Genomic DNA, 12,057 nt, shown 5'->3' with positions numbered 1-12,057 from the left:
GGCCTTGGCCCTCTGGCTTTGCTGTCCCAGCTGCTGCAAACTGCTCCTCCATGCGGAGCTGGGACCAAAGAAGCAGCTTAACAAGGTGACCGTGTCTTTGTTGGTCTCTTGGATGACCTGAGTCACAGTGACCCAAAGCCTGCACTGCTCTGTGTAGCTTGATGCTTGTATTTATCCCACACAGTCTTCTCAGGAATTCTGTTCTATATGTAATGGATCTTTGTATCCAGGAAAGGCATTCATTGATTGACTTTCTTTCTAGTTACAATAAAAGTAAGTCCCTGAGTTTGAGTCCCCCATCTCTGTATGGAGTAAGGAACAGTTTGGCATTTTCATCTCTGCCTTACTGTCAGCTGCCCAAACCTTAAAGAGCTGTTCATAACGAAGGGAAAACTTTTATCACCAGGGACATCTCCATGGAAACATGAGGATCTGTGGCTCCTGCAGCGTTTCCCCTTCCTAATAGTGATTGCACATTTGTGACATCACAGTTTGCTCTGTTGTGCTGCTTGTTATGTCACAGGCATAGGATTTGTCTCCAGGTGGGAGAGTGCAGTAATAAGAACATGAGTGCTGTTTAAAAAAAAAAAAAAAGATTTAAGGTATTTAATGCAATAAGCCACAACAATTAATACCAAAGGAAAAAAGAGCTGTGGTAGCTCATTTATAATCCCACTGTGCGCACAGAATCTTGCCTAGAGGGGCTTTTTCTTTTACCCTCATGAGGAAGCACAGCTGGGAATTTCACTTCTGTAGCCACCCTTCCAGCGGCATTTTAAAGCTGCTCTCTCCGCTGCTGACTTTGATCTTGCAGCAGTGGGTTCAGAGCCCCAGATGGGTCCTACGAAAGAACTGGTGGTCTGGCCTCTCCCTGGAGAGGAGCTCTCTGCATCCCAGGGCCTTGCTCCCGCCTTCTTATTCCCCTCCTTCGGCCCCAGGAGCTGAGGCTGCCTCTCAGCAAGGTGGGGTGAGGCTGGTGGGTCCCTGAGTCCCAGCCTGGATTTTGCCATTATGAGTACTAAGCGTAGCTCTGAGGAGATTGTAGCTGAGTTGGAGACTGTCGGGGCCTGGCAGATCCAAAGGACGCTAGACATCCTTTCGTTTTCTCCCTTCCCGGGCTCACCATCCTCAGCATGGGGTATATACGGGTGCATGTGGGTATCTGAAGCTCCACATAGCTTGTTATGAGGAGCTCAGAGTCCTCTGCCTTTAAGCCCAAAGAGAGGACTCAAAGTGGAACACTGTTCTGGGGTGCTGCTGTTTGTGTCTGGAAGCCACCCTGCCGACTAGACAACCTGGTGAGTCTCTTCCAGCCTGCGTGATGATCCAGCCATTGACTCTGACCTCACTGTGGGGAAGTGCTGACCAGGCCCTCTGCACAGTGCGGGGTGTTGCCAGGGGCTTAAAGGAATCAAACGAGAGGCTGGCGGGCCGGCAGTGTGGGGCCAGGCGCCTGTCCAGAGCCCTCAGGAGAGCTTTTACTGCACTTCCTGCCACTCTTGGCTCTTCCCCAGCAGAGCCTGGCTGGAGGCAGCCCAGGAGAGGCTCGCCGGCCCCTTGCAGGTGTCTAAGCCCTCCAGCTGTGGTTCTCACCCTGCCAGGAACAGGAAGTGCAGTTCCTGATGGCCGGTGGACATGACGGGAATGGGGACAGCCGCTGCCTGCTCGGGAGGCCTAGCCAAAAGGTGCACCCCGTCTCGTAGATTCGTTTCGGAGACTTCCGTTCCCAGAAGTACCTGGCATTAGTTCCAAGTTGCCTTTAGTGTTTACTTACATTGTTTTATTTCTTCTTTTTAACTTTGAGGGAACATGTTTCCTAACTTTAAGCATGTTTTACTAATGGTCCATCACAGCTGGTCACTGTTTCGTGGCAGTGAGGGGACCTGAGCCACCTCTGCCTTTCTGATGGCATCTTTTCCAGCTAACACGGCCCCCCTCCTTATTTCTGTAAACCCCTGTGGTGTAAGGGTGGCCTTTCCCCACCGTGTGGCCTGTGCTGTTTCTCTTTGGCCCAAACTAAAGACTCTGCCAGCATGCACTGCTGCCACAGCCCAGGTAAGGAGAAGGTGCTTCCCTGGAGCTCCAGCTGTCCGTCTCCCGCTGTTCGTGAGCTCTCTGGCAGATTGGAGCAGCAGGAGCCTCGGTCACACCATGTACTTGTGGGTTTTAAATTAACACATTTCATTAACTGCCGCGCTCTTTGCTTGGAGGGGGGAGGGGATAGGGATGCAAAGGTTAGCAGGACTTGCTGTTTCTTGTGCCCCGAGGCTTGCCCCGGGAACTGTGAAGACCAAACCCGTCTGACCCTAGAGATTCTAGGACTCCAGAAGGGGAGGTGGCTTAGCCGAATTATGAAAGGGTCTTTATTTATTTAAGATTATAGAGGACCTCAAAAGTTTCCATTTGTGTGCTCCGTTGCTTACTACTGTTTCACTTGAAATCTGTGGGTACACAGGCCGCTAATCTGGACCTCACTTTAAACCTGAGTTAAATTGTAAATTTAACAAGGCTAAGTACCACGGCCGCCTCCCGCCTTGGTGCCTGGGCGCGCTCTGAGAATGTGTGATTAATATTTATTAACATTTGGCCACTGCGTCTCGCACCAGTGACCTGGCTGTTGGTCTTCAGGAGCTGTGGTGTGCAGAGTGAGCTCGTTAAGTCGCTTTCCTCGCCCTGCTCCGCGCACGACGCTTGTGCCGCAGAGCACAACGCCCCTGGAGGCAGGTGCGCGTCCTTGCCGTCATGGAGGATGTGTCACCACCGTGTTAACAGTTGGAATGAGTGATTTCCCTCCAAGGATTAATCGCCCCCTCGTGGGATTTCACATTTCTCTGAAGCATTTAACAGGGATTATGGACCCTCTGCAGTGTGTCCGTGGGTTGTGTGTGGGGCAAGGGTGGCAGCGGGGCTCACGGGCCTGGCCTCCTTGCTGTCTCTGACCTGTGACTCTCCACAGAGGAGAAAAGATGCCTCCAGATTCAAAGTGTTTTCACAAGGAAGCTTTGGCGTGGGCCTGTGGAATGGCCTTAGCCTAAGATAAGGAATTTTAAAAATAACACTTATTAGAGATTGTTTCTGATGATTAGAATAATAGGATATGATCATGGAAATACAGAAAAAATAAAGAAATTAAAATCACCTATAATATTACTATCCAAAGAGAATCACTGTCATATTTTGGTAGATTTCCTTTGTCCTTTTTTATGCATATAAAATATTTTGGTAAAATTGGGATTGTACTTGTACATTTATGTATCCTGGTTTTTTGAGCAATTTGCATCGTGTTCACTATTCTGAAACGTTTCATGTTGGACTGACATTCCACCATGTTGAGGTGCCATAGCTTATTTGGGGGTGTCTTGCGTGGTTTCCTATTAGAAATCATAGTGTGGAGACCTCTTATCGCCATGTGTGACCCTGTCTGCCCTGGCCAGCGTGGCCCCATGCCCCTCAGGCTGTGCCGCACGCCAGGCTCCTGCTGACTGTCCCCTTCTCTCTTGCAGATTGTTTGCTCCATGAGGAGAACTTCTCGGTGAGGTGCCCCAAGCACAAGGTGAGTCAGAGCCTGCAGAGCCTGTGCTCCCCTCCCCGCAGGACTTGGGGGTGGCGGCGGGGCTCCTCCTGAAAGACCTGGAGACCAGACATTGCAGGGTCACGGCCACACCACCAGGGCCCGGGCTGCCGAGCACTCCTGGCCCCGGGAGGGCCAAGATGCAAATGGGAGGGAGCCCTGTGGCGTGGGGTCAGCACCCATGGGGTGGCGCAGCTGGGGAGAAAGGTGTTTGTTAAGAGAAATTGGAAGAGAAACACACAAAACTCCTGGTTTCCCCTGCAGTTGAGTGGAACCCCAGATCACAGATTGGCGTGAGGTGAGATTGGTTGTAGGTCTAGGTACATAAGCAGAGGTGTCTTCCCAGACTAAAGAGAGTTGACTCCAGGCTTTTGGGGAAACTCACAGTCTCCTCCAGGTTTTACTTCAGCCGAAGCAGCCAGTGGTGCCTGCAGCTGATTGAGGAGGTGGTCTCTTGGTCACCTCTTAAATTTAGGAAAGGAACGAAGATGGGGGCGGGGGTGTGTGTGAATGGCCTGTTTCCAAGACACCACATGCGTGTGTGGAGACGGGAGGGCGTGGAGAAAGGGACCCCAGGGAAGGACTGGGATGGTGGAGACCCGCCACCTGGCAGTCCCTGCAGCGGCGGCTCTCCTCCGGCTGAGGTCACACTGACCCCTGGTGGCCACTGGTGCTCACGGTCTTCAGTCTCTAAGTGGGGCCAGAAAGTACTAGAAAGAGGTCGCCCTGACAGGTCTGCCCTCAAAGTGCTTCTGAAAGATGCTTACTTATGCTTTTCTTTAACAATTATTTTCCAATATGGATCATAGGATCTTACAATTTTCTCTCCCATTTTTTACTTAATTTACATGTTTTTATTTTTAAAAACTTCTCTTTTTTAACGGTCACAGTTTACCTCAGAAGACCCTGTCTGAGTATCTCCTGTTTGTCACTCAGCACTGACTCTGCTTTTTCTTTCCTTTTCCATGTGCGTTCCTCTCCTCACCTCCGCCTGCCCTGACCCCCACGCTCGTTCTCTGTCCCTCTTGTCCTGTCTCCTTGGCTTTGCCGGCGTCAGCCTCCCCTCCCGTGCCCTCTCCCCGCCTTGCAGAACAAGACAGCGAAAGGCAGCCTCAGCACAGAGCAGTCGGAGCGGGGGTGAGGGGGGCAGTGTGCTCGTGGGAATGGAAAGTACAGCAAGCACAGGTGAGTCGGGGCCGCCACCCCTGCCAGACTGCAAGGGGGTGTCGGGCCGCTGCCTCCTGCTCGCCCCAGGCCAGGCTGCCCCACCAGCATTTAATCGCGTGGACTGCCAGCGCCAGGTGGATACCATGTCTTTCCATCTGTTGCTCAGCTCCCCAGAATACGTGTGGAAAGGTGGCGTGGGGCTTTAAATTGGTCCCATCCTCCGCCGGGGTTCAGGCCTTGTGTGTGGAGTCCCCAGGGGCAGAACGCAGCTGGCTTCGGGACAGAGCCTCTGGGGGGGTGGCTCTCCTGCTGGCAGCCCTCACTCTTGCCCTGTCTCAGAAAGGCTTCTTGCCAGAGGCCTCTTCTTAATTTATTTAACATCTCTAAAGCTTATGATGGGTTCTCCTTTGAAAAACAAAAAATACCCCAAGTTTTGTTTTTTGAAATCTTTTTTTTCCCCCAGGTCTATGAAGGATTCCTTTTCCTAGAAGTACAAAGGGAAGGAAAATCCCCTCAACGATTTAGTAGACTTTAGCATCCCGTTTAACTTTACTTTTAAAAATCTCAGGAGGTTGAGTTGTGCTTTTTGTGAGTGTGTTTGGGGGCTCGTGGTCTGGGCTGGCAGCGTGTGCCTGTGAGAGCAGGATTATGGGACTTGGGTCTCTAGAAGCAGCAGGACTGCAGTGCTCCCATTGCCTTCCTCACCCACCCCGTCCTCACTGAGCAAAACAGATCATGAGAAGAAAAAACAAAATGTAACTTGGGGCACTTGCTTCTACAGGATGGGGTGGGGGGCTAGTTGTCTCAGAACTGTTCGTTAAGGGATTATTTCTCTGCGAGTGAGGGCGTCTGTGTTTACTCCAGACGGCTGAGACCCACACGGGTGTGCTAGGCCTGGCTCTCTGGGACAGCAAGCCCATGTGCCTGAGTCTCTGTGGAATGTTCCCTCCCCCTTGTTACAAGTCGGGGTGGGGGGTGTCTGCCTTTCTCTGGAATGCCTAACAGTACTTTGAGGAAGAAACAGAATTCACCTCAGAATGTGGCAGTTTTCATCTGGGAAGTCGTCTGTTTCTTAGGTGGGTCCCGGTACTGACCTCCAGAGAAGGCCCCTGTGCTGAGTGCTGAGTGTCTGGGGCCGGTGGGGGTTACAGTGCTTCCTGAGGGGCTGTCGAGTGAGGACTTTGCACTCACACTTTTCTGTCTTGCTCTTCCAGGGAGTAGGGCTGGGAGTGGAGGGAGCGGAGCAGGGCGGGAGGGTGGGTCATCACACGGAGCCCCGTGCACTTCTAGAACCCGCGGGGTCCACTGACCCTCAGGGCAAGCAGCAGTCTGGGTGGTTTTCAAGAATGTTTCTGTTGGCCCTTCTACTGTGTCTAGGGGGCTCTGCCACCTTCCTGGCCCCGGTGGTTAGGGCTGGGTTATATAGGAGGCCACGTGGAATGTTCCTGGAAGTGTCCAGGAAGAGCCAGTTAGGGAGAGAACCATTGGTTACTCAGTGCCTTTTGTTCCTGTCCTGGAATCCCAGCCCATGTTTGAGAAAAAGAAGAACTCTGGGCCCTGGGCCTGGTGGGCAAATCTCCTCTTGGAAGTTTTAATTTTGTTCATCATCGCTTTTCTCTCTGCTCATTCTTGGGCTCTGCCAGCTGACAGAGCCCTTGGCTCTCGTGGGACAGTAAGCTTCGTAGTTCATTCCTCAGAAGGTTGGTGTTATCATTCCTGTTTACACAGAAGAAATGAGGCGCTGAGTGATTGAGTGGCGTGTCCCTCGGCTTGGGGTCATTTCGAGTCTGTTGAGGGCAGACCTTCACCTCTTGGAGGGAAGGAACGAACATGCGCCTCTGGTCTCGTCCACCTGAACTGCTTGTCATCGAGTGCTTCCCCGCGAGGCTGGACCCGTCGTCCTGGGTTCGCGGTTCAGCAGTCACATTGTGGCCTTCGCTGTCAGCCCTCTGCAGACTGTGCAGAAGCCCCAGTGATTGGGGACAGAGACGCAGCCCCCCACCTCAAGGAGCATTCATTTCAGTATCCGTGCTGAGGACACAGAGCCACCATCGTTGGGTCTCCCGACAAGGCGGGGAAGGGACAGTGATTGTACATGTGAGTTCCGGTTCGTGGCGCCCCACTTTCTCACCCAGAGCAGTGTGGAAAGTGCTGTGTGACCAGGCTCAGGCCACTTAATGTCTCTGTGCTTCAGTTTTCCTTCTGTAAAAAGAGGGATAGCAGTGGCCAACCTTGTGAGGATTCAGTTAAGAAATGCCTCCACCATGCCCAGCGCAGCCTGGCCTGGGGTGCGGTGTCAGCAAATGCTGGGTGCAACTGCCCTCAGCCATGCCCGGGAGGAGCAGGAGGTTCAGAGCTGCAAACCAGACCCTACAGCTGCCCTGTCTGGCAGAAAACCCCAGGGCTGGGGCAAGGAGACGTGAGTTCTAATCTCCTGCCACCACGTGAGATACCTGGTGCTTGTCCCTCACCAGGCCAGCAGTGCCACAGAGGACAGGTCCTCGGGCAGCTGTCAGTGGGCCCCCTCCTCCCGGCTCTGTGGATGATGGAGCCGTGTGGCCGGCCTATGCTGCCCTCTCCCCGTGCTGAAGCCTCCCTGGCTCAGGGCAGTGAGTGGGCAGGGCTCTGACCACGGAACATCCCCCCTGCCATCTTCCATTCTCATCTGAGTAAACAAGGAGACCCCACCCCCCAGGTCTCCCGATCCAGTGGGGAGGAAGCAGTATCCTCCATCCATCTGCTGCCTTGTCCTGGGTGCCAGCTGCACACAGCAGCCTCCCTGCCCTGGAGCTGGGCCTTCCCGAGCAGCTTCTGTGGTCGGAATGTCACACAGCCGGCCTGCGTGTGAACAGCGTCATGTCCCGGGGCTCCCCTTCCCTCCCACCCCAGCCCCGGCAGCCCCTCACTGCCTCCCACAACTGCAGCTTCAGAGGTTCCCATCCCTGGTAGGATTAAGTCCAGACTGCCCAGCACGCCTCTGAGGGCCCCTGGAGTCTCCGGCGAGGCTCCTTCGGCTCCTCTGAGCTTCCTCCCGCGGAGCTTTGTGCTCGCGCTTAGCTCCCTGCGCTGGAGCACTGTGCCTCCGTCTCTTCTCTGGGTCTCAGCTTCAGTGTCACTTCCTCACGGCAGCCTTCCAAGTCCCCTTGTCCCCACTCTGCAGCCTTCCTGGCATCACCACAATCTCAAGTCATTTGTGTGTTCACGTATTGTCTGCATCTCCACTAGACTGCCTGCCCAGTCCGCAGGGACCGCTGTCTCTATCCCGTCGTGCACTGGCCCGAGGGGGCACACGGCAGTCCCTCTCCTCGCAGGGCGGACAGCCGTGTTAAATAGAGGAGCACCTGCAGCCCAGGGAGGAGAGTGCTGACCTGACGGCGCCCGGGTGGGTACAGGTTGAGGACGAGGCTGCCTCCACACCCTGGCCAGGTCCCGTGGGGCTGAGGGGGTGCCGCCAAGCCGCAGGTGGAGAGGGCAGCTTGGTGTCAGACGCGGGAGGATTTGGAGGACAGACTGACCCGGCCCAGGTTCAGGCCACGGAGGTGAAGCTGAAGGGCAGCAGGAAGGAGGGTGACGAGGGCAGGGGTGTTGGAAGGCTTTGGCCCAGCATGAAGTCCCGATCGCCAGCAGCTGAACGTGCAGTTGCCTTTTTACGGAGAAGCGTGCAGGTCCTCAGCACAGAGGGCCGCCTGCTCGCTCACTGGCGCAGCAGCTCCGCGCCTGCTCCGTGGCCCTGCCTGGGGTGCTGCCTTCTCAGCCATGTCCTGTGCGTTTGGATGGGGCCACAACAACGGAGGCTCGAAGGCAGAGTCCCTGGGGCCCAAGCAGAGGAGCTTTGCTGGATGTGAGCCCCAGTCCCACTTCTAACCAGCCACGTGGCCTTGGGCCACATGTGTCACCTCCCTCAGCTGCCTCATCTCCAAGATATGGGGGTCAGGCCTCTCAGTGTTACTGTGAAATAATGTCTGTAAAGCTCCTAGCATAGTGCCTGGCCCCTACTCGGTGCTTAAAGAATTTTCTTCCCATTCTCCCTACTGAAGGAACAGTTTTGAGGAGCAACTGAGAAGTTAGGGTCCTATTACATTCAGGGTATCATGTGTTTGGGCCAGTCTAGTATCAGACCCTGGGGAAGGTCCCTGCTGGGAAGGCTGGAAGGCAAAGCCCCAGCCGGGAGGTGCGGAAGGGCTGAGGCTGCCTGGACCACCAGGTCCCCCTGTGGCACCAGGGGAGGAGCCCAGGGTCAGCAGCGTGCACAGCCCACCGGCCGGGCAGACCCTGGTGCTGAGACAGCCTTCATTCTGAAGATGGGCGCTGGGCTGGGGCCTGCTGTTGTGAGTAATGAGCAGGATAGGGGTGCAGGCCCAAGACTGTGCCAAGCACTGGGGAGAGGGCACACCCTGCCCTGTCCCTCCCTCCACCAGCAGAGCTTTGCAGGATATGCATGGCACCTGTCCTCTGTCCTCACCTGAGAAGGCTGCTTGCTTCTCCCCACCTTCCTGGCAGCCTTAGCCTCAGGAAACCAGAGTGAGGAGTGGAGAGTGTCCGTGCTGGGGGAGGGGGAAGCATGGACCACATAGGTGGGGCCAGAGCCACCATCAGTGCCGGGGAAGCCACACTGTGGCCGGGGACGTCCTGAGGATGGCTCAGCCACTGGCCCACGTCCCCAGGGCCTCCAGCTGGATTCCCGGGGTTTGCTTTTACCTGAGGGTGGCGACATTGTCCTGCTGTCTCTGTGAGTCTCTTCCTGTTTATTCATGTTTTCTGTCAAGCAGTTAGGAATCTCTTTATGGCTCATGCACACAGACCAGTCTTAACTATTTTGCATATTAGTAAGTTGTATGGAAACAGAAAAGGGGATAGTGGTGTCTGGGTTTTCTTGAGGTTTATTGGTTGGAGGAGGGACACACACACACACACACACACACACACACACACACACACACACACAGTTTCCAAGAGTGCTGTGATTGGCAGAAAGGTGAGGGTGCCACCACTCTTGGCTTCTGGTGTAATTTTTCTGGACTGAGTTCCTTGAAAACTGCTGTGTCTCTCTGAGATCTTTGCACATGTAATGAATGACCCGCGAAGCATTCTGAGGAGGCCCTTGATACAACCCCATGTACCCCATGTGATCACCAGGATAGTCTTCCTGAGCCTGGAGCCTGGGCAGGAAGGAGAGACGCCAGTGGCAGGGCCTGGGGAGCCTCAGAGGATGAGCTGAGACCTGCCTTCCGTCAGAGCTCTTGGGTGGAGTGTTCGCTGTTAGATGTAAAGAGCTGCCTGTGACTGGAGGCAGCCTTCATGTGGTCCTGAGCCGGTTCTTCCACAGACTGGCTGGGTACTCAGCCACCTCTGTGAGGACTGGTCCCTGCCACCAAGTGCCAAGCCCAGCCCAATGCAGGCCCCAGATGGTGGGGTCCTAAGCAAGGGGTCGCCCTGAGAGCCACTCCACTCCAGGCAGCCCCACCTGGCGGGTCAGAGAACTCTCTCCTGGTCTCGGTTCCTTCCACACACCCGGGACGGGGCACTCAGAGTCCGTTCCTGGCGCAGCTGGCCGGGTCATTGCTGCCTTTACCCTGTTTCAGGCCCAGAGCCACATGACTGGCTCCGCCATTGGTCTTGGGTGTCTGCAGTGTGAGCAGTGTGTTCACAGGGGTTCTGCAGCTGCTGGACCCTGCAGAGTCCCCCTACCCCGGTGCCGCCACGGAGCAGGGGCTGTTGGCTACAGCACCACACGGGGTTTCCCAGCACCCAGTGTCTGCTTGTCTTGCAGGTGAGACTGTGGAGATGAGAAGGTGGTGGACCCTTGTGATGGAATGGAAATGGTCCTCTTGTGCAGCCACACCCCACCCCGCCCCACCCCGCGTGCCTGCCCGTGCCAGCACTTCCTTCCTAAGTTCTTACATCACTCTCAAACTGCTGACACCACAGGAAAGAAAGACCCAAGAAGTTGGAATGGCTGTTTCCATGGACACAATCTCCATAGTGACAATGTGGGGGTGGGGGGAGGGGGGATGATGGGAAAGGGTGGGGGGAATTAAAAGAGGGAGGGATAAAAATATATATATATAAATCTATTTTTAGTCTGGAAAGACTGTTTAAATGAAAGGTGCGCTATCCCTTTTGATTCTATTTTAAAATTATCTAGCTTAAGAATTCCAAATTTGTTCCAATAACAGTGAAATTTAAATGTGAAATTGAACTGAACAAACTCTCATCTCACAAGGACAGGGCTGACTTAGATCCTTAGCCCAACTTACACAATTCAGAGATTCTAGACCCGGGGTTGGAAGAGCAAACAAACCACACCGAACTATTCTATTGTCAGTAATTTGTCTCAAAGTGGGAAGGTCAAGGGGGAGGGAAGCGGGGATGGTCCGTGTTTTCAAGAGTGGGAGAATGATGTTTAAACACAAAAATAAATTTTTTCATTTCCAGAAACACTATTTATTTATTATTTTTAAGATTTTTATCTTTTGGGGGGGGTGAAATTGGCACAAGCTCCAAGGTCACAGCTGCGTCCTGGGTCACTGTGGCCAGTGAGAGCCCCAAGCATCCCACTAAGTGGCTCAGCCGGCAGGGTCAAGGGATGGCCGCCTCTGGGCATGTTTCAGGCAGCTGTGCCCTGACCCCCAGGACAGACGGGACGGAAACCTAAGCTGTAGGAGCGGACACAGGGAGGGACAGTGTCAGGTATGATCATGTGAGGTAAGCTGACCAGGAACACCCACTCCACCCTTTTTTCTTTTGCTTTCATTTTTATAAAGGAAAAGGGGGCCTGTCGGTTGAGCAGCCCCATGCTACATGATTCTTTATGTTGTATTGTTTTGTTTTGTTTTGTAAATTGTACAGTTTTTAAATATCTGAGTTTTAAAAAAAGAAAAAAGTACAAAAAAAATCTTGTTAAGGCCTTAAGAAGGGGTTAGTGCATCTTTCAGGGGTCACTCTGCCGTGGGGATAAAATAGCTGTTTCACAAACAGTTTTATTTAAAAAACAAAACAAAAAAAATCAAAAAAAATAATAAACTTCATTTTAACCTTGTTTCCTTTTTTGTTTAAAGCAAACGCGTCTCTTTTCTCCTCCCATCCCAGTCCCCAGGGTGGCTCTGGTTCTGCTGCAGGGGCGGCTGCCAGCTCACTGGTCCAGCCGTCCTGGCCTCCTGCAGGCCTTGCAGCAGAGCCTGGCATGAAACAAACCGAGGACTCCTGCCACTCACCCTCGAGGGTGGAACTCAGCCACGTATGGGGATGGCCAGATTGCTTAAGTTGATATGAGGACATATTTCCAATCAACATTAATTTTAAAGGTTATTAAAAAATAA

At 53.7% G+C, this 12,057-nt stretch overlaps 1 protein-coding gene across 5 annotated transcripts in view; it reads left to right on the top strand.

Annotated features, from left to right (window-relative positions):
• TCF20 (transcription factor 20) overlaps positions 1 to 11,777 on the top strand; it is a 190,964-nt gene extending 179,187 nt beyond the window's left edge. For 3 of the 5 annotated variants that reach the window (XM_027107863.1, XM_027107861.1, XM_027107865.1), the window contains 3 exons: positions 3,504 to 3,553; positions 4,629 to 4,756; positions 10,509 to 11,777. In XM_027107863.1, coding sequence (XP_026963664.1) covers positions 3,504 to 3,553; positions 4,629 to 4,712 — 134 coding nt within the window. In that variant the 3' untranslated portion in view covers positions 4,713 to 4,756; positions 10,509 to 11,777. The remainder of the gene's footprint in view (positions 1 to 3,503; positions 3,554 to 4,628; positions 4,757 to 10,508) is intronic. The other 2 variants (XM_027107862.1, XM_027107864.1) reach the window with 2 other exon arrangements.
• Positions 11,778 to 12,057: the final 280 nt, after the last annotated feature.

Source organism: Aethalodelphis obliquidens, unplaced genomic scaffold (assembly GCF_003676395.1).
Source record: "Aethalodelphis obliquidens isolate GAN/ISIS:26980383/991018 unplaced genomic scaffold, ASM367639v1 scaffold8, whole genome shotgun sequence".
Taxonomy (NCBI): domain Eukaryota; kingdom Metazoa; phylum Chordata; class Mammalia; order Artiodactyla; family Delphinidae; genus Aethalodelphis; species Aethalodelphis obliquidens.
Note: the sequence above shows the minus strand (reverse complement) of the source record. Positions and strands in the feature narration are given on the sequence as shown.